This window comes from Lampetra fluviatilis, chromosome 26, assembly GCF_964198595.1.
Source record: "Lampetra fluviatilis chromosome 26, kcLamFluv1.1, whole genome shotgun sequence".
NCBI lineage: Eukaryota > Metazoa > Chordata > Hyperoartia > Petromyzontiformes > Petromyzontidae > Lampetra > Lampetra fluviatilis.
Genome location: NC_136300.1, coordinates 6,067,268 through 6,090,073, shown reverse-complemented (window position 1 = coordinate 6,090,073; position 22,806 = coordinate 6,067,268). Strand labels below are relative to the sequence as shown.

At 49.2% G+C, this 22,806-nt stretch overlaps 1 protein-coding gene across 1 annotated transcript in view; it reads left to right on the top strand.

The window, feature by feature from the left end:
- The window catches only part of LOC144942137 (uncharacterized), a 34,592-nt gene that overhangs the window by 5,041 nt on the left and 6,745 nt on the right, over nt 1-22,806 (top strand). Inside the window, exons 2-13 of the mRNA XM_078868897.1 lie at nt 724-902; nt 2,829-3,046; nt 3,672-3,809; nt 4,781-4,964; nt 8,470-8,566; nt 9,528-9,626; nt 10,355-10,445; nt 10,991-11,254; nt 12,102-12,249; nt 12,924-13,023; nt 15,514-15,608; nt 20,283-20,457. Coding sequence (XP_078725023.1) covers nt 724-902; nt 2,829-3,046; nt 3,672-3,809; nt 4,781-4,964; nt 8,470-8,566; nt 9,528-9,626; nt 10,355-10,445; nt 10,991-11,254; nt 12,102-12,249; nt 12,924-13,023; nt 15,514-15,608; nt 20,283-20,457 — 1,788 coding nt within the window. The remainder of the gene's footprint in view (nt 1-723; nt 903-2,828; nt 3,047-3,671; nt 3,810-4,780; nt 4,965-8,469; nt 8,567-9,527; nt 9,627-10,354; nt 10,446-10,990; nt 11,255-12,101; nt 12,250-12,923; nt 13,024-15,513; nt 15,609-20,282; nt 20,458-22,806) is intronic.

Genomic DNA, 22,806 nt, shown 5'->3' with positions numbered 1-22,806 from the left:
TAATAAAATACAATTCTCACGACGTTTCGGCCACAACGCAAGCACCTGAGGACGGCTGCTTGCGTTGTGGCCGAAACGTCGTGAGAATTGTATTTTATTATGTTTTATTTTGAATATTTCCCTTCTACGTGACTTCACCGAAAGAACCAAGAAGATGTATAAAAATGTCTTTTAAACGTGGGTCATGAAATTACTACATAAGTAGTTCCGTGGAGTCAAGTTCTCAGCCCCAATCCCCGGCACAGGATGGTTCTTCTTTTCCCTCTCATCAGTTCCCGAGCGAGGATGTAACTCAAACACATTCCTGTGGAGGGAGCTGGTAGGAACGTTGGGTTGCTCGGTCAATGGCCAGGGTCAACGGCGGCGTGGTGTATTCCGCAAATATGCCCGACTGTGAGGGCGGGCACAAGCCGGCGTGAGTAGGTTAAACGTTGAGTTTTATAAGGGCACCACGGGGTGACCAGCCCCTCCCCACCCAGCCCCACCCCTCCCACCCCCCACCCAGCTCCACCCTCCGCACCCAGCCCCTCTCCACCCTCCCCTCCCCACCCAGTCGACCTAGGGGAGGAGGCCCAGGACCGGTTCAGATAATTGTCACTGGTGTTGTTGACCGTGAGCGGTACTCAAACTCGTGTTGCCGGGTTCGTTGCGCAGCGCGCTACACAACCGCTACACCACCGCTCCCCACTCACACACACACGCACGCATCATCTCCTCCTGCAGACGGCGTGATCAAGTGGTGGGAGAGCGAGACGGGGCGGCTGCTCTTGACGAGCTCGGAGCACCAGGGCTGGGTCACCCACTTCGTCTTCTGGCACGAGGCCAAGTTGCTCCTGTCCTCCTCCAACGATGGCTCCATCGTGGCCTGGTCGGCAGCCGCCACGCTCCTCGACAGAATTCAGGTGGCCATTCGGGGCACTGAAACGGCAGCGAATCCGCGTCTCTCGTTCCCACACATGTATGCAATTTATATTTCAAGCTTTCGTGACTGCAGGGATTCATCTTCTTGGTTCTTTCGGTAAAGTCACGTAGAAGGGAAATAATAAAATAATGAAAATAAAACATAATAAAATAAATCTCACGACGTTTCGGCCACAACGCAAGCAGCCGTCCTCAGGTCTGTCGGGGAGACAGACCTGGTCTTCACCTGAGGACGGCTGCTTGCGTTGTGGCCGAAACGTCGTGAGAATTATTTTATTATGTTTTATTTTTATTATTTTATTATTTCCCTACTACGTGACTTTACCGAAAGAACCAAGAAGATTTATGCAATTTTTCTTTTCTTTTACCAGGTAAGGGCCACTGAGCTATATAGCTCTTTTTCAGAAGCGACCTGGCCACAAATGTTAGCTCAACGAAGTGGCTTATCGCGTGCAATTGTATAGCAGCCAAATACATGTGGAGGGGAAAACCAGAGGGCACGGAGAAAAATCCACACAACCACGGGAGAACACGCAAACTTCAAATATACAGCAGGTGTCAGGGTCGGGATCAAACCCACGGCCTCCCGTATACCGAGTGAAGTAGTTAACATCTCGCCACCGTGGTGCCTTGTAACAGCATACACTGTGCGGTAATGTATCGATAGACGAGTAGATGCATTCCTGGAGCTACGTTCGTATATTGAAACTTCGTATAATGAATAACTTGTAACAGTACGATGAGGATGCGTTCCCAACCTTCGTAACTTCCTCTTGCATACTCTTAACACTTAATAACTGACCATTCGTATTGGAAATTCATATTATCTTTTATACTGTACAATATAAAAAACTGACGTAGTTATAATAACTTAGTGAAGAAACCATGTTATGATTTATATAGTACCGGAGATCGACAATTTATTTTTTATTGAGTGATCTCATTGTTTACTTATTATTTTACTACATTTTTTTACCGTTAAAATAATGGTAATACATCCAAAGTCCGTTTTACTGCAACCTCGCATATCGAATATTTGCACACCGAGAGCATGAACACAATTCATCATCATTCATTCTCTCGCGGATTCATTTAGTCCCCGTTGCAGCGCGCAGAGTAAAGTAACAACACGGGTCACCTTGCTATGGAATAGTCCCTTCTTTTCTGTCCACTGCTGGATGGCAAGGGCCCCCCCACCCCCACCATGCCCTGTGAGCCATTGGAGCTATTTGACCGCTCGGTGCGGGTTGGTGGACGCAGGCAGCGTAGTGGTGGCAGCAGAGCGCAATAAAAGCAAAATTTATTTAGCTGCATTGCCTCTGCTGACGACGTAGCACTGCAACAGACTATTAGGCGCGGCGGTCGTCTAAACCGTGCGCTGTCTAGGCCAGGGGTCGAGAACCTGCAGCTCCAGAGCCGCATGCGGCTCTTCAAGGACTGCTGCTTCGTGACGTTATTCATCAAGGGCCACCTCGTGCATTGATATTTTAAAAATGCCTCTTTCTTGTTAATTTGGTTTCCCGACCTCTGATCTAGGCTCCACCCGGCTTAGCTGTCCAGATCTGATGAGCAGAATGGGCACTGTGCGAGCGATTTGGTCATTTGGCAGCTGACAGTATCACACACACACAGAACAATTTCCCATTTCCGAGCCACATGGTCTGCAGCCCCATAGCACCTGTACATGCCCTGCGACCGTCCTTCTGAACACTACCCTTGCTCAACTCGGCTCGGCATCTGGAGATCTGACGAGGCCATTGCCCGCGGGCGATTTGGCTCACGGGTCGTTTGAAGAGAATCCACGCGCGCGCACGCACAGACTGCCACGCGCGCATCGGTCCCATCCCTTTGCGTGATTCAGCACCCCCCGTGCGGCAAGCCCAGACGCAGGCGCGTGCCCGTTGCAGGTGGGCAGCTCTGTGTACTGCATGGCGGGGCTGGGCCACTGGCAGAAGCTGGCGTGCGGCACCCGGTGCGGCTTGCGCGCCGTGCGTCTCAGCGACGGCAAGGGCACGGCACGCGTCCTGGACTCTCCGGCCAACCTGAGCGTCGCAGCGGACAAGCACGGCGCCGCGGGCGTCGTGTGCTGCATGGCGAGCAACGACGGCCGGCTCTACACCGGCGGGTAACGCCGCACGTGTCGCTTCACCCCGGGGTCCATTCACACCTTCCCGAGGCAGCTGCCGTGCCGTGGGAAGTCTGCAGGTCTTTCGAGGACGTCGTGAAGCAGTGCTTTATCAGTTTGCGTAACGACGCATCTCTCGAGCATGGTTTGGATATGTACGGTGCGAACGAAGTTCAACGTACATACATCTACGCATCTTTTTTTTGTACCAATATCAACCCTTTTTGGCAAGAACATCGGCGTTACAATGCTCAAACACCCAATACACATACTCTTAGGTTTTTTCGGTAAAGTCACGTAGGTAAAAAATAAAATTAAAATTAATAAAAGTAAAATAAAAAATCACGACGTTTCGGAGGCAACACAAGCTTCCGTCTTCAGGTGGAACCGTCACAGCACGATTGCTGTATCAAGTAAAGAGGATTTATTTTACTTTTATTAATTTACATTTTTACCTACGTGACTTTACCGAAAAAACCTAGTATGAATCCTTGCAGTCACGAAAGCTTCAAATCTCGACCCAATACACACCAATTATTAAAGCCTTCAGATTACACAACTGTATGAGCCCAGGTCTAAACGTGCTCCCTCTGTGTTGTGACCACACACCGCGTGGGTTATGCAGCTACGGGGGGACGCTGGCCATCTACGACGTGAGCTCGCCGGCGGGGGAGTCCGACGTTTCGCTGCTGCACTGCAACCCCCGCGCCCACGACGCCGGCATCACCTGCCTGGCGCTGCCCACTGACGATCGCAGCACCTGGTGAGAACCGCCGCTATCCCTGCCAAAGACAAAGATCCCCCCTCCACGTATAGCCTGGATAGACTAAATGGGGCAAGTGCGGTTCGTGAGCAGCACCTATGTTTCACCACTGTTTCATTGCTTTTACGGCTTTATTTTGGTGATTTTCGAAAAGTTTTTTGGTTTGGCCATGTTTGTTTGTTGTAGTACAATGTTAGACTGATGGCCTTAATCTAAGTTGTCTTGTGGTTGTTGTTGTTGATGGACTTGCATCCCACTGGGATTTTTGCACACAGTGTTGGTGTACGGTGCTTTTTTTGCAATATTTTGCTGTCTTTTCTGTTTGCACATAGTCACTTTAACATGTTTTCTTGTTCATGTTTTTGTTTTCTGTTTGTTGCGGTTGCACCCGATGCAAGAGCCGAATGGCTCACAGGGCTCTACCTAATCAATGAACTTGAACTTGAACCTATGAAGGCCGGCACGGCACGCGATGGGGCGGGTGGTGGCCAGCATCTCGTCCCGACCTGCCCCTTTCCTCCCAAGTGGCGATGTGCACGATGTACTCATTTGAAGCTGAGTCGACTTAGGGGAGGCCCAGGACCAGTTCAGATAATCATAACTGGTGGTGGCCGTGAGCGGGACCCGAGTTGGTGGATTGTTACATGGCAGGATTCGTGAGAGGTATCTGCGGCTTTGCTCCAGCAGTGATGATGAAAGTGCCCTGCGCGATGCTCTGCGTGCTGACATGCTGTGTACATCTTCTTGGTTCTTTCGGTAAAGTCACGTAGAATGGAAATAATAAAATAATAAAAAAATAAAACATAATAAACATATTATTATTATTTCATAATGTTTTATTTTTATTATTTTATTACTTCTATTCTACGTGACTTTACCGAAAGAACCAAGAAGACAAATCCCTGCAGTCACGAAAGCTTCAAATCGAAAAATGCCGTGTACAAGCCGAGTGCATTGCTCCGCCACCGCAGGCTGCTCACGGGCTCGTTCGACCGCACGGTGAGGCTGTGGTCCCGAGAGGGGCAGCCTCTGCAGCGTCTGGGCCACTTCCTGAGCGGCGTGACGGGGCTCTGCTACGTGCCAAGCGCCCACGCAGCCTGGGCGCTCAGCGGAGCCTGTAGCCCCGTGCTCATCGACCTGCGGTCGGGAGAGAGCGTGCGTTGATGCGCGCGCGCGCACGCGCACACACTCATACATACACACATGCACATACACACACACGCACTCATTATACATACACACACATGCACATGCACACACATGCATTATACATACACACACATGCACACACACTCATTATACATACACACACATACACACACGCACCCATTATACACACACATACACACTCATTATACATACACACACACGCATACACATACGCACTCATTATACACACACACATGCACATACACACACGCACTCGTACCCATTATACAACAACAACAACAACCGCCATTCGCCACTAAGTGGCGGTGACGTCACCACGACGCTTGTGCCAGGCCATGTGCACCCTGAGGCCACGTGAAGTGTCGAACGCCCGCTGGCAGGAGGTCACGGGGCAGACCCATGTGCCACGGGTCGACTGACCGAGATGACCGAGATGACTGGCTGATGCACCACCTGTGCCCCCTACTGTGCCAACTTGCTGTGCTTTAGCCACCCGGCGCTCCGCTCGTTGTTGTGAGCGTCGCTCCTCCGCCCTCCGTTGTTGTTGGAGGGCGACTGCCTCCAACTGCCCAGTAGCGTCCTTCACGAGCCTCCTCCACTGAGGCCGATCTTGACACCGCTGGTACCAGTCATCGGCAAGTCCACTCAGCTCCACGTCCTCCTGTACCACATCACTCCATCTCTTCTCTAGCCCGTGCCGCGCCCGTTTAGCCCCCTCGATCCGGCCGAACAAAAGCTGTTTAGGCATGCGGTGGCTGGGCATGCGGGCTACATGACCCAGCCAACGCAGCCTTGCCTGCCGGAGGAGCTCACTGATGGGACTTTGCCCAGATCTTTCAAGGACTTGTGAGCTCCTCACACAATCCAGCCTGGTTAAACCCAGGATGGATCGTAGGCAGGCCAGCCTAAATGTTTCCAACCGGCGAAGATGCTCCACTAGGGGGGTCCACGTTTCGCAAGCGTAGAGAAGGGAGGGAATGACCGTGGCCGAGAAGACCTGAAGCTTCGTGCGGAGCGACAGACCAGGTAGCTTCCACACGGCGTTACGCAACCGATGAAAAGATATTGCCGCTCGACTGATTCGGAGTGAGACCTCTGCTGATAAACTGGAGCCGGTCATAAGCACACTGCCCAGGTATGGGAAACTCTCCACTCTCTCCACAACTGCCCCATCACCGATTGGGAGTTGTGGGGGTGGAGTGCCCGATGGTACAAAATACCCAGGCAGGTGCTTAGTTTTGGTGGGGCTAATGGTAAGTCCCCACCTCTTAGTGGCACGCTCCAGTCTCAGCAGCAGCGTCTCCAACTCCTCTTCCGAATGAGCAGCTATTACCAAATCATCGGCATACATAACGTGGTTGACCAATAGGGAGCCATCCCTTGATCGCACCCGGGCGTCGATCAGCCTCCCATTGTATCTGTACCAAATGGTAATTCCCCCGGTACAGCTATTGAAGGCTTCACAAACTACGCAGTCGAAATAGATGTTAAATAATGTGGGAGCCAGAGGACATCCCTGTCGCACCCCAAGGTGTACAGGGAAAGGCTCCGACTCCCGGCCACGTAGTTTTACCCGGGCCCGCTCACCATCATGAAGGTCCTTAATGATCGTGAGCAGAGGGTCAGGGACTCCGAAAGCACGAAAAACAACCCAGAGCCCAGGCCTACTGATGGTATCATAGGCCTTGACCAGGTCAATAAAGCAGAGATGTAGGTCTTGTTGGAATTCCCTACACCTCTGCTGTAGCAGACGGACAGAAAATATGGCATCTGTGCAGGACCGCCCTTTCCTGAAACCGCATTGGGGCTCCGCAAGCCTCTCCTCAGCGTGCCTAGCAAGGCGATGTTGAATAATCCTTGCCAGGACCTTACCCGGCACACTGAGGAGTGAGATGCCCCTGTAGTTGTTACAGTCGGTACGGTCCCCACTCTTATAGAGGGGGACCACCAGGGCATCCTTCCAGTCCTGCGGAACCCGTCCAGTGGTCCAGACTGTTGTTATGATGTCATATAGGGCAGTCTGTGCACAAACTCCACCCTCCCTCAGCATTTCGCTTGGGAGATCATCTCTGCCCGGTGCCTTCCCTGGTCTCAGACTCCGGATCGCCCTCAGTACTTCCTCAACAGCTGGTACCTCAGCCAGCCACTCACAGGGGGTGACCTCTTCCAATATTTGAAGCACCGCAGCTTCAAATATTGGACACACACACACATGCACATACACACACGCACTCATTATACACACACACACACATGCACATACACACACGTTACTCGTACCCATTATACATACATACACACACATGCACATACATACACACACGCACTCATTATACATACACACATGCACGCACGTACCCATTATACATACACACACATGCACATACGCACTCATTATACACACACAAATGCACATACACACACGCACCCATTATACATACACGCACACATGATACATACACATACACACGCGCGCACACGCACCCATTATACATACACACACCCACGATACAACAACAACAACCGCCATTCGCCACTAAGTGGCGGTGACGTCACCACGACGCTTGTGCCAGGCCATGTGCACCTTGAGGCCACGTGAAGTGTCGAACGCCCGCTGGCAGGAGGTCACGGGGCAGACCCAGGTGCCACGGGTCGACTGACCGAGATGACCGAGATGACTGACTGATGCACCACCCACGATACATACACATACACACACGCACTCATTATACACACACACACATGCACACACGCACCCATTATACATACACGCACGCACGCACGCATCCATTATACATACACACACAAATGCACATACACACACGAACCCATTATACATACACACACCCATGATACATACACATACACACGCGCGCACACGCACCCATTATACATACACGCACGCACGCATATACACACGCACGCGCGCGCGCACACGGTTACCCAGATTGGGCTGATAAATGTCACTGCATCCGGCGCTTTCGGATGGCTCTTCTGGGGCCGTCTGGAACGCTCTTCCCTTCCGATATTAGGAAGCCACTGGAGCTGTGTACTTTTAAATCATCGTCTAGGTTGAAAGCGCATTTCTTTAGGACCGCTTTTTGTGTTTAGTTTGCTGTCCTTCCCCCGCTCCTCCGATTCACGCGGTTGGCTACGGACGGTGCTAAAGGAGTTCAACGTACGTACATACACGCCACGAGCACAGGGCTCGGCGACCTGGTGCTCTGAGCCACGTGCGGCTCTTTAAGGATCGCTGCTTTGTGACCGTCATTTATTAAGGACTAACACCGTCTCGCATTCACGTGCATTGAGGCTCTTGGAATATTGAGGGTTTTATTTCTTACCGAACACGAAAAAAAATATCACTTCTTTGTTATTTCGGTTGCCGACTCCTGCAACTAGCAATAACAGCGGACGCGACCTAACGAGCGTTTGAATAGACAGAGCAGGACACCTGTGCGCGGTGGTCCGCGCGTGTGTGTGTGTGCAGGTGTCCGAGTTCGTGGACGTCTTCTCCGACCCCGTCGAGGCCACCAGACACCGGCTACAGCTGCTGGCTTACCTGCCGGAGCTGTGCCAGGTCGTAGGTGCGCGCGTGCACGCGTTTTACCGCACGTGCGCTCGCTCTTCGCAAATACAGAGTAGATGAGCGTCTCCTTCACGTATCTGTCTCTCCCACGTGTAAAAAAAATATATACAATGAAGGTATTTCTTACGCAACCTATATCGGGATCCACGGCCCTCTGGGAGTGCATAATTTCAGCAGCATTGATTCAATGCAAGCAATCTCTGGACCGGTCTCGACTCCCCATTGTCTCATCAGCAGAGTCAGGCTTGCTTTAATCAATGCTGGATTACTGGCAGATGTTAAACGCAAAGAGTGCAAACACCCTCTCTTTAAAATATGGGTCCTAAATCTTGACTCAAAGCTTTTGTGACTGCAGGGATTAATATTCTTTGGGTCTTTCGGTAAAGTCACGTAGATACGAATCTACGTAGATAGGAATATGTCTACGTGACTTTCGGTAAAGAATATATGGGTCCTAGTCCAGAGCTTGCCTCCACCGTAGCACTGAAATCGTGTGTTCCAGAATTGGCTCGTGATTTGTGAGTTTTTAAAGTCCAGTATATGTCATAGAACAGGGGTCTGTAACCAAACTAACTAAGAAGAGCATTTTTTTTTTCGAATTCGGTAACAAAAAACCCACTCAATATTCCAAGAGCCACAATGCAATGTGGATACGAGACGATGGTTCTTAATAAATAACGCCGTAAAGCAGCAGTCCTTAAAGAGCGGCTTACGGCTCCATAGCTGCTGGTTGCCAACCCCTGCTATAGAAGCAATAAACATTAGATTGCAAGCTGTACATGGGCTGCTAAATCCATAATTCATGGAAATAACGGGGTTCCTATTAAGAACACGGATATTCCTGGGTGGGAGGATGGGAGGGAGGGGGGGTTGCCATCGCTGAGTCACGCCGATGTTTGGAGTGAGGGAGACGCCGTAGTGAGTTCAGCTCGACTCGTGCCGCTGTGATCCCGTCGCAGCGTCCACAAGCCGTCGGCAGCTGCTGGTGTGGAAGTTCGTCGCCTCGGGCTGCCTCACGGCCCTGCGCTGCCTGCAGCCAGTGGAGAGCCTCGCCTACAGTGAGGATCACCGCACGCTCACGAACGCGACGTAAAAGCAAAGGTCCCCCGTGTAGCCTTCAACAGGCTGGTGGGGCAAGGGCTCATATTCTTAGGTTTTTTCGGTAAAGTCACAGCTATCGTGCTGTGACGGTTCCACCTGAAGACGGAAGCTTGTGTTGCCTCCGAAACGTCGTGATTTTTATTTTATTTTTATTTTACTTTTAATTAATTTAAAAAAAATTACCTACGTGACTGTACCGAAAAAACCTAAGAATATGAATCCTTGCAGTCACGAAAGCTTCAAATCTAGGGGCAAGGGCTGTTCGCGAGTTGGCACCGATGAAGGTCGGCACGGGCACATGAAACGGCATGTTTATGTGTCCGCAAAAAGCGGTTGTCACCAGATTGGTTTTTTTTTAATGCACAGAAAAAATTGCTAAATCGGAAGGAAATAGATACAATGTCCACCGCATGAATTAGGCCAGAAATATTTCGTAAAACTGGTACTAAAATATGGTCCAGAATCTACGAACGGCTTCTTTGGGACCATTTATAAAATGCGTATAAATATGTTTTTAAACAAACAAGCGCAAAAAGCCGGTGCGATATTAATCTCATGTAGGGGTGCTGTGAAACAGAGGGTATTTTTCACACGACGCCTCGCTACGGATTTCACAACATCTCAAGGGCGCTTCGCAGCGCCGCTGTCTTTTCACCGAATGTTTTTTTCGTCGTCGTTGTCGCAGCGCGGAAGGCACCCATGCTCATCTTCAGCGGTCTCGCTGACGGGTCGGTCATGAAGTGGGAGAGGCTGCAGTCCAGCCACTTCATCTACAGGTATTTGCCGCTGCTACTTGTCCGATTTGAGGACGCAGGTCCGTGTTCCCTGGTATGTGGAACCTTCAACGTGTCTACCTCGTGAAGAGTCGTCGCTCGCCCAGCAATGCGATCAGACTAACAACGGCAACGAAGTGGGTAGTGAACCGCTCTAAAAGCTCCGGAAATTCTACAGAGACATGGAATAGCTTTCAGGACATGCACAAAGGTGTGTATTGCCTTGTGTACGAGTGCTCAGCCTTTTCGCCAATTCATTGAGTTGTCAAGACGTGGTCACCCCACTTAAAGTAATGTACTACTGTGCATTAACTAAATCCATATCCTTGGTTGCCAAATCTGAACAAGTTGCTATTCATCCAGCAACGCATAATATAGATCTGCAGGTGAGTGCTAGGACCTGCTCAAAGCTTGGCCACACTCTAAACTAATCATTATTTTTATTTTACCAGGTAAGGCCCACTGTTATTGTGACCCGGAGGAGAGAGAGAGAGTAAAGACCTCTGTGCCCTGCCCCGCTGACCCCGCGCGCTGTGAACGCGTTGCAGCTGCGAGAAGTTTCCGCTGCCCGGTACGGCCAAGAATCTGGTGGTGGCCTCTGCGGCGCGTCAACGGCCACGGAGGGCACCGCCCGGGGGCCCCGTGCCACCGGGCGGCTCCGGCGGTGGCGGCGGTGGCGGGGGGACCCCCCGGCGGCCCGTGACTGCGCCGGGCGACCTGGGCGGGACGCGGGGCCAGCGCCAGTCGAGCCGCCAGAGCGCTCCGGGGCAAGCCGGCGAGGAGAGGCACGGCCGCAACGTGGCCATCACACGGTGGGGGGAGCAGCTCTCTCGTCGTTGATCGTCGTGATGCGTTCAATGGGTCGCGTAGCCCGCATTGCCCCGAGCACAGCTTCTGTGTGGCTTGATACGAGAGGGCTAAACAGCGGGCACGGGCTAGAGGAGAGATTTGAACCGATGTGGTTATAGGAGGATGTGGGGCCGAGTGGACCTGCCCGTGACCGATATCGGCGGTGTCAGGATTTGTCTGCGTGGAGGAAGGATTGCGAAGGACGCTGCTGGGCAATTGGAGGCAGACGTCCTCCAGCAACAACGGAGGGTGGAGGAGCGATGCTCATTGCAGCGAGTGGAGAGCTGGCCGATTAAAACACAGCAAGCTGCACAGGTGGTGCATCTGCCAATTATCTTAGTTAATTAACCCACAAACACTTGTGTCTGATCTCATGACATCAAGCCTTTATTAACACTTCACGTGGCTTTAAAGTGCACCTAGCCTGGCACAAGCGTTGTGGTAACGTCACAGCTGAGTTGTGAATGACGGCTGCTGTTGTGTATCTGTGTGTGTACGGCAGCGTAGTGGCTAGCACGCTGTGCTTATGACATGAACCCAATGACCCAAGTTCAACACCAGTGGCGATTATTGGAACCGGTACTAGGCCTCCCCTAAGTCGACTCAGCCTCAAATTAATACCTGGTGCGGTGTGTGTAAACATCGCCACCGGGGAGACAAAGGCGGCCGGGCGTGGTGCTGACCACCCACCCCTGTCCTCATAGGTGCTGCTGCCCGCTAACAGCACTTGCCACAGCTGTCTGGTTAAGGTTTCACGGGGTGATGGTGGTGGTGGTGGGGGATGTACGTGACCTTTGTCTTCGTGTGCAGGGCTGTGTTCGTTGAGGAGCGGGACCTGCTGGTGCTGGCCTGCGAGGATGGCCGTGTGTACGTGTGGGGATTCGACGAGACCGGCGTCAGCGCGCTCCAGAGAGCCCCCGGGCGGTCACCAGATGAGGCCACGGCGCACTCGCTGAAGGTGGACGCGAGAGATGACGCCCCCCCCCCCCCCCACCAGAAAATATCCTTCGGGTTGCTCGTAGATTGGGGTCGGTGTGACCCGCCGTGACTCGTATGTTGGATGTGGTGTGCCGGGCGTGGAAATGTATGATAACAACGAAAACTATAAATTTCGATTTAAAGCTTTCGTGACTGCAGGGATTCATCTTCTTGGTTATTTCGGTAAAGTCACGTAGAAGGGAAGTTATGTTTTATTTTTATTATTTGATTACTTCCCTTCTACGTGACTTTACCGAAAGAACCAAGAAAACGAGAACTATTTTTACTTTACCAGGTAAGCTCCACTGAGCTATGTAGCTGTCTTTCAGAAGTGACCTGGACACAAATGTATAGCCCAATGAAGTGGCTTATCACGTGGAAATGTATAGCAGCCAAATAAACGCATGTTGATTCTAAATGTGGAGGAGAAAAATCCACGTAACCATGGGCAGAACACGCAAACTCCAAATATCCAGGCGTCAGGGTCGGGATCGAACCCACGACCTCCTGTATACCGGGCGAGGTCGTTATCATCTCACCATCGTGGTCGCCAAAACTATTTTGTGTATCACCGGCCTGGACAGACATGGTTGAAAGTTGGCCCTGAGTCATGCTCGCGCTTAACTTAAGCGAGCGTCGTGATTTTCCCCGCAGCGCTTCGCGGTGCTGCTGAGCGAAGCGGAGCTGCGGTCGCTGATGAAGACGCTCAGGGACAACGGGGAGGACCGTGACAGCGTCACCAACCGCGTGGCCGGTAGCTCCCCCACCACACCGCACCGCGCAGCCTCCTGCAAGCGTAGCACAGAGGTCGCAACCGGGTACCCGATACCCGTACCCTACCCGTACCCGGCCAAGTACGGGTAGCCGTTTGCGACCCTGGCGCGGCCGGGTACGCGTACGGGTAGGCCGTGAGTCACTGGTGAGTAACCGTTTGTCACTCATTTCGGGTAGGGTACGGGTAGGGAACGGGTACCCGTACCCGGCCGGGTACGGGTACGGGTACCCATTTGCGACCCTGGTGCGGCCAGGTACGGGTAAGGAATCAAAACCCGTTTGCGACCTCTGGCGTAGCACCGAAGCGACATCACGATGTGCACTGCGGCACGTTCGACTACCCCGGCACATGCACCGGCGTGGGCACCCGTGGCACCACTGCAGGGCAGGGCTTCATTTCTTCCTAATGCTTTTTTTCCAAAGTAGCACAATTCCTGCTGCAAGTGGCACATGACAAATCAGCCATAGGCGTGGTGAGATGGTAACTACCTCACCTGGTATGCAGGAGGACATGGGTTCGATCTCGACCCTGACACCTGTATATTTTGAGTTTGCATGTTCTCTGTCTCCCAGGGGTCGCGTGGATTTTTTCTCCGGGTCCTCCGGTTTTTCTCTCTACATTTAGAAACACACATTTCCACATCATGATAAGCAACTTCATTGAGCTATCATTTGTGGCCTTCTGAAAAATAACTATATAACTAAGTGGGGCTTACCTGGGAAAAATACAAAGTTTAGTTTTAGTTGATTAAATAGCCATGCAAATGAGTTGACTTCCTACTTGCTGTGCTCTACCGCCATCTACTTACCACTGTTGTAGCCCTAAACTCTGGGAGTTTCACGTGCTTGTGATAACACTGGTCAACACACTTTTTCTGGCATAAGGTATTCCAACGGTTATAAGGTAATTTTGGGGTGCTGATTCCAAATCTGGCATCAGTTTTTGTCTATCACATCAGGTTTTTGAGATATCAAATATTGGATTTTCAATAAAAACTGCAGAAGAAAAATATGTAATAAATGTGGATATCTACATAAAATGATATTATAAACACACTATCCTAAAAATACAGCACCATATTTTAACACTAAAGCAGTCACTGACTCGCAACAACTTGCAATCATAAGTGACAGAGTTAATTTCGGGTAAAATCAATGAAAATGGGGTATGCCAATATCATAAACATGATGTGATAGAGCAAATCTGAGATCAGATTTGGAATCAGCACCCTGAAATTAGTCTAAAACGGCTGCAAAAGTCCAGGCCAGAAAAAAAAATGTTTTTTTTGTGTGTGACCAGTGATAATCGATGTGTGATCCACCAACACTGCTTCCAACTCGCTGGATGCGTCTCGAGTGGATTTTGATTCCCCCCTCCGCAGTTAAAATAATCTCCTCCCTGTCATAGAGTGCCCTCTAGCGGGTAACGTCACCCTGCAGAGACAACAACGACAATTTCACATTGAGGTGGTCAAGCCGGATCTCCGCGTCAGAAGCAGTGTAATCGCTGTGATGTCGCCTTCGTATTTGTGGATCAGGCATTGCGTCGTTACATGTTGTACGATATGCTCTGGATGGCCACAGGCGCACACGGGAGAGTTTAACATTTTCCATTTGTGCATCAGGTATCCGCATCTGCCATGGTTTGTGCAAGTGCGGTTTAGGATGGACCAGGGGCGGTTTCTTCATTAGGGCGATTGGGCGACGCACCACCAATCTCAGCCGTTACTGTGCCTCTGGATATAGTCCAATCAGCGTCATGTCACGTTCTGTGGAGTACCGCCTCTTTTTGGGCGATTTCACTCTGGCTGAGAATCGCCCCGTGTGGTCCCATAGACTTACATTCAAAGATGTTTTTTTTCGAAAGGCGGGCGCTGCAATGCATTCTCTATGGCTTCCGGGAGGGCTCGCACTAAAGTGCTTACGTCATCATACGTAAGCACGTTTCATCCAACAATATAATTTGTCGCCACCTAGTGGAATCTTTAATTAAAGAAACTTGAGTGGATTGTATTAATAGTGAGTATAGAAACAAACAAGATGTATTGTAAGAGTCACTTTATTTTTCATTAATATTAAAGAAGTGAAGTTGCCTTTACATGCTTAAGCTGTTAATTTATCCATTGCATAGGTGGACCTTATCCTTATCAATCATCCAGACATTTGCCCCCCCTGAGAGATTTTGCAGGAGCCGCCACTGGGATGGACCATGAGCTCCGTCGAATATCAAACCCAGGGGATCTTCTGCGTTTGATGTTTTTGAGTTCTTTTGAACTCCATTCCACTCACTAAGCTTCATCGGGGGTTGAGCTCGCATCGTTGAATGTTAAGCGCATGGGTCCAAAAGGGCTTGCGTGACTTCAAGCGATGACGAGGGACGTCATTGAGGTCCTGATGATTGTGAAGGCGACTGTCTTGGCAGTGGTGAGCGAGCGCGTGTTTTTGGCGTGGTGTGTTCTTGGCGTGGCAGGGTTTGTGTGCAAGTCCACGCTCTGCGCTCACACCGCCTGCGTGAGCGCCATCGTAGTGGTGGGACCGGACGGCGACGATGGGACCACGTATCTGGTGCGACGATGCACACGCGCGCGCACGCACACATGCCGACGGAAAACAAAGATCCCCCGTATAGCCTTAACCAGTGTTCATAATCAACGTTTTTGGGTTTAGATCGCGTTATTTATAAATGTGTCGTAACCCTCCACCACCCGACACGGCCAATCAGTAAAAAAGTGTCACGTTGACAAAAAGACAAATAGTTCACTGCTTTAGCCCACCGGTGTGTTGAAGCGTGAAACCACAACATTTACCATTTTTGAATAGCACGACGTTTCGCTGGTAATTGCATCCTGCATCATCGGGCAATTCGCCAGAATGGTGAGGCTCTGCTCTGTCTCCCGTTCTTATATAGAGCAGCAGCAGGGTGACGTCATCAGTAACCATTAACTCATGTTATAAATAACGCGATCTAAACCCAAAAACGTTGATTATGAATAATATTGGTCGCGAAAGCCTACGTGTTAAACTCAACCAGTGTTCTTCACACATTTCCAGAGAGGGGGCCACTTTTGCCGATAAGACGTCAGCGTGAGGGCCGCCGCACCGCCTGCAAGGGGTGGATTCAGTGGCCCACGGGCCTTGCAATGAAGAACACTGGCCGAAACAAACTGTTCGGGCAAGTGCTGTTAGCGAGTCGCACCTATGAAGGCCGGCACGGCACACGAGGGGGTGGGTGGCCAGCACCACGCCCGGTCGGCCTTTGTCTCCGCAGTGGTGATGTTTTACACATCGCACCAGGTACTCATTTGAGGCTGAGTCGACCTAGTGGGGGCCCAGGACCGGTTCAAAAAATCGTCACTGATGTTTGGCCGTGAGCGGGAATCACGCGTCGCGCTAACCACTACACTACCGCTCCCCACGCACATCCCCATCAACCAGGCGCGGTTCGTCCACTATAGGGGGGGCGTTGGGACGCCTCCCCACCCAGCAGATGGAGATGAGAAGTAATTTTTCTAATAAAAATGCTTTTCTCTAAATAGTTTTGCCGTTTTTAAATAAAATTTTATTTTTATAGCGATTATTTCAAAGTAAATTGCCAAGTGAAGAAAACATTTTAACATGTTCATATTAGAAACGGCTGCAACGTCACAGTCCGAATTGTGCCATGGGGAGGTCTCGGGGGGGCGGGGGGAGGGGCTGTGAAGGCGTCCGACTGAGAGATTTCCCCTTCGTCCATTGCGATTAGCTCCGAGCATGTTAACCACGTCGCTCGAGACACATTCAGGGCGGTGAAAAAGGTGCCCGTGGCTCTAATGACGATGTCACGAGAGGTTGCACTGTGCAAATATCGCAAGGTCACGGCCGACACGCTCGAGGAGGAAATAGCAACAGCGATGGCAGCGAACGAAGAATTGGCAACGGGCACCGTGGGGTCACTCCTGAATATTCCATTTGAAAGGATGACTATGCAGGAAGAAGAAGCTGATCAATGTAATTCCTTACTTCAGCAGACGAGTGATTGCAAAGTTTGCTTCTCAGGAGGATCGACGAGCCAAATTCTTGGACAAATATGCCAACGAAGAGGAAAGGTAGGCCGTTATTTTGAGTAGCCCATCTTGGGGATATTGTGTACAGTCAGCTATGTTAATGGAAACTTAATGGGTTGATTGAAATAGGTGTACGCATGTTGCCTAATAGCAATCATGTGGCCTTAAAACCAGAAATATTTGTGACATTGCACTTATAATCGTGGTTTAAACCCAAAATTCAATGTGTAGGCTAATGTCAGTATAGGCCCAGCTTTCCATTGAACAATGTAGTCAGTGTCAAGTGACGTTACAGTTGCCACACATAACAGTGAGTCAAACAGTGGCCACACAACGAAACAAGCTCTAATGAAACGGGAAGTAAATAGCAGGGCCTGTGTACATTGTATTAATGTCGCCATTGAATACTGATCAAACCTTTTTGTGTAGGCGGGTGTACGACGTTATGTGGCTGTTATTGTACAGTATGCGGTGTCTTGGTTGCCTTTGCTAATTTGTTGAGTCGTGTCAGCTGATCTTTAATTGTTCTTCAGGCTTTTGGCAGTGTCAAAGGGGTTGTGTGGTGTGGACTTGAGGGTCATGGGGACAGCATTTGAGTGCTTTGTTGTTTTGTTTAGTATTGTTTATAGATGGCTACCGTTGGTAGATGAGCCAGTTACATCACTTTTATGGGAAGGCCAATAACATGACGAGGTTTTTAAAAATAATTATTAGAACACCATCTTTTCAGAGGTCACTCACAACAGCCCCACCTCGCGGCAATGTCACGAGCCGTCACTGCCACAAAACCCCTTTGTCATCCTACTGGCTCAGGGAATATGCATGACGCAGGCTGCTACAATCCATGATCAGTATGTTGGCCTGAATCCATTACGTACAAAGACTTAACAGTCTTTACGCACACAGTCTTCATTACATACTTGCAGCAAGAGCGGCACGAATATATCCTAATTGTTTCATATTTACAAAGGGTGTGTTGCTGGCGCTAAAGTTGTGTAACTGTCAGCGGGTTTGAATGAACACTGTATCGTCTTCCCCATGCATTTGTTCCCGTAACAACAAATATACAGCAGTAATGCGTACACAATGGTTGTTCAATGCTTGTGATCACCAGGGGGCATTGTGCCCCTTAGAGCAAGGCCGTAGCCATGGAGTCAACATTGGGGGGGTCCTAACCCAGAAAAAAATAAATCTAAATTTGAAAACTAATTTCCTGCCATTTCCTGCCTAAAAATATTTAAAAATTCACTAACGCATGGGATGGAAATTTTATTAGATTTTATACAATAATGTCTAATAGTGCGTTGTATTACATTGCTCTGTTTTTACTTTTTTTTACCATTTCTTGTTTCATTGTATGTAATGTTTGAGATTAGGGATTGATAAAGTACAAACATGACCACAATCATATAAACAGACATTTATGCATTGATTTATATGAAGACAAGTCCAGATATTGTGGCCAAGGTTTAGAAAAGTGTTGTTTTATTTACATAGTATAGCAATTATTTTTATATTTTGTCATAGCAATATATTGGGGGGGACATTCTATATTATAATTACGGCCTTGCCTTAGAGTTTGGTGAAGCGACTACATTTGTTAGGGAAAGGTTAAGGCCAAAGAGGTTGCACAAGAAGGTGAAACTATGCTGAAAGGAAAACAATAACTTCGTGAAGCGTTCGTAAGGATTCATTTTGAAGTTAGAAATGCATGGATATAGCCTGTGGTGTGAATAAGGGTTACTTTTATTACGAAATAAAATAACGGGGTGAAAACATTTCTAAGGGGATACATTTCTCTGAATATTTGTTCCTGGGGGAACGGTAATTGGGGGAGCATATGCTCCTCTGACATCGGCGCACCTGGCCTGCCAAGCAATGGACACTGGGTTCAATTCCCGATTGTGGTTGATGGAAACCTGAGGGGAAAAATCTACTTGCACTCGCGTGTTATGACCAAGTAATGTTTATATTCTTGGTTTTTTCGGTAAAGTCACGTAGAAGGGAAACAATAAAATAATAAAAAACAAAAACAATTCTCACGACCTTTTGACTGCAACACAAGCCATCATCATCAGGTGTGAAATCCATAGCAAGAAAATTTTTCAAATTTGAGAATTTTTATTGTTTAATATTTTTATTATTTTATTACTTCCCTTCTACGTGACTTTGCCGAAAGAACCAAGAATATGAATCACTGCAGTCACGAAAGCTTTAAATAAAAAAATAAATCATATTTGTTTGTTTGACCCATGACCAAACGACCTGAAAAGCACCGGATATCATTAGATTACCAAAACTAAACCCACAGTGTACTCTTTGGTTATTTCGGTAAAGTCACGTAGGTATGAAATAAAATAAATGACGACGTTTCGAGTGCAACACTTGCGTTCATCATCCGCAACGGCGTCATGATCATCAAGTATGAATGTATGTTGAACGTCTTTCGCACCGTACGTATCCAACCGTGCTAATCGTAGGTGCGGGGGCGGGGGGGGGAAGGACAACAAAACAAAACACCAAAAAGCAGTTTTTAAGAAATAAGTGTCCAATCTAGATGACTTAAAAGTCCACACAGCTCCAGGGGCTTGCTAATATCGGAAGAAGCGTTTGGGACCGGCCACAGAAGCGCATCTCGAAAGCGCCGCCACCTTAGATCCCCGAGGAGCAAAAATACGCCGCTGCGAGGTTCATCAAGTTCAAGTTCATTTATTAGGTATAGCCCTGTGAGCCATTCGGCTCTTGAATCGGGTGCAACCGCAACAAACAAAAAAAACATGAACAAAAAACATCTTAAAGTGAATATGTGACTAAGTGCAAACAAAAAATCCAAGAAAAGACAGCAAAATATTGCAGAAAAAAACACCGTAAACCAACGCTGTGTGCAAAAATCCCAGTGGGATGCAAGTCAAACAACAACAACAACACCAACAACCATAAGACAACTTAGATTAAGGCCATCAGTCTAACTCTGTACTACAACAAACAAACATGGCTAAACCAATACACTTTTCGAAATCACCAAAATAAAGCCATGAAAGCAATGAAAAAGCAATCATAGGAACTGTGACGGAATTTTCACAATAAATGGCATAAACATGTATCACCACGGCCCACGGGCCAGATCGTCCCGTACGCATCCACTGAACATCTCGTCATTTTTGTTTTTTTTTCTCCACCCCCCACCCCCCCCAAGGTGAGCGGCGGCTGGGACCGGCGGCTGTGCGTGTGGCGGCTGGAGGAAGGCGCCCTGCACGACACGTTCCTCGACACGGCGCCCTACGGGGAGCAGGAGGTCGCCTCCGACGGCGTCATCATGGACATGGACTTCTCCCCCAAACGGCACGGTGCAGCTCGTACGCTGAGGGGCGGTGGGGGAGGGGGGGGTGCTGGGGGAGAGGGGTGGGCTGCCGGGGGGCTAAGAGGTCAGAGCGCAGAGCCAGCATAGCCCTGGGGTTGAATCCGGGTAGCTGCTCGGGGTTGAACCGGGGGCCTCTTGGGTTCGGTGGATGTGTACAGGTTGGTCCGGATGTCTTGTGACCCCTCCATCCCCCCGTTAAATCTCTAAAACGTTATGTATTTTTTTGGTACTCCAATGGGTGTGTCATTTAATGTGAGCAACATAACTTAATTAATTATCATAATTATGAAATTGTTCGCAAACATTTTTTTCGAACATTATTTCTTGCTGGTTTATAAGCTCACTCCAAGCGGTTCTACAAAAGTTTATGAACTCGTATCAGCCATCTGAAATTAACAAGGTTTATTTAAAACAGAAATGGATAATCAAAGGAAGAATCTTAGGGGTCAATTAATTGTGGTTCACAAGACATCTGGGGCCAACCCCGTATGTATGTATGGCTCGCATAGCGGAACCTGCGTTCCAGACGTTGCTGGTCTGACGATCTCCCTTCCGGCAGTCGAACCAATCGGCAGGTTTCTTAAAACCCCTCGGGCGAAATGCAATCTTAGAGAATCTCTCCAGAACTTCCACGAAGCAGAGGCCCTTCCGCCAGCAATGGCGCGAGCCAGGCATTGCACTAATGATTGCGTGCAAACATCTCATAAACATCGTTTTACGCATATTTTAGGTATATTTCAGCACCAACATTTTTCAATATTCGGTTGACTGCCATACGATGAACATTTTTCTGTAGTAGGGTGCACGTTCTCTCAGGGTGTGCACAGTAAACGTCACTTCAATGCAGCGTTCTTCAATGGAAGGTCCGCGGGACACTGGCGGTCCCTGGTTTCAGTTTCAGTTTCATTTATTTGGTATAGCCCTGTGAGCCATTCGGCTCTTGAATCGGGTGCAACCGCAACAAACAAAAAACAAAAACATGAACAAGAAAACATCTTAAAGTGACTACGCGCAAACAGAAAAATGCAGGAAAAAACTGCAAAGTCTTCCAGAAAAAAAGCACCGTACACCAACGCGCTGTGCAAAAATCCCAGTGGGATGCAAGTCAAACAACAACAACAACCACAAGACAACTTAGATTAAAGCCAGCATTCTAACTCCGTACTACAACAAACAAACATGGCCAAACCAAACAACTTTTCGAAATCACCAAAATAGTGGCCTCTAGTGCGGCCCCTGACAAGACACAACACGTGAAACACACCCCCATCATCATCGTGCTGTCAAACCCAAAATGGTTTCAAATGTTTTGGCGGCCCTCACACTGATGACGTCTCATCGGCGAAAGTGGCACCTGCTTTGAAAATTAGTGAAGAACACTGCTTGAATGGGATCTCGGTAGTATTTCTGTTCTCAAACGCGCAGGATATGCACTTCTCTGTGAGAATTCCTGAATTGACATTTCATCTCATGATGTGACGTCAGGAGCACAGCTGGATTAAAATTGGAAAAATGTCAAGAAAATCAGCTGAATTGTGCTTGACTCATTACTCTGCGTTTAGGGCGAGTCGGTCCTTCTTCTGCCTGACAGCTGCTAGGCAAAGCTCAAGAGAGGTTGTCCAGAGCGTATCTTTACCAATCCTACCCGAGGAATGTGGAGATTTTCAAAACTGGATAATGACTCTAAAAAGCAGATGAGTACTGCCCCAATTGAGGCTTCTTTTGAAAATGTGTAATCTGTACCCATGCAAGTTTGCGTTTGTGCGTGGGAAGAGGTGGTGTAGTGGTTAGCGTGGCAGGCTTCGAGCCGGGCAACATGAGTTCGATTCCCACTCACGTGCAACACCATTAAACGATTGGCTGAATCAGTTCTGGGCCTCCCCTAGATCGACGTAGCCTCCAGTGCGTACCTGGCGGGGGTGTGTAAACATCGTCACTAGGGAAACAAAGGCGGCCGGACGTGGTGCTGGCCACCACACCCCTCGTGTGCCATGTCGAACCTTCATAGGTGCTCGCAAACAGCACTTGCCCCAACAGTCTGCTAAGGCTACACGGGGGAGCTTTGTCTTTTTGTTTGGCGCGTGGGAAACCACTTTGATTTTGAGAGCATTCAAGGGCAAGGTGCTGTTAAATTCAACTCAAGACCACCTATTATGCACCAAAATAACCCAGGAACACCTGCTGGGCAGATTTTATGTGGGATGATATCGTGCTGTTATCCTGACAGGCCTGACTGGCGAGTTAAATGTTAATTTATTTAGGTGATTAAACAGGCACCTATATTATCATTCTTGTTGGCCACAGTTGTGAAACCCTCTCTAATGACCACAGCGCCTTCCCGTGTGCCATGACTCACAGT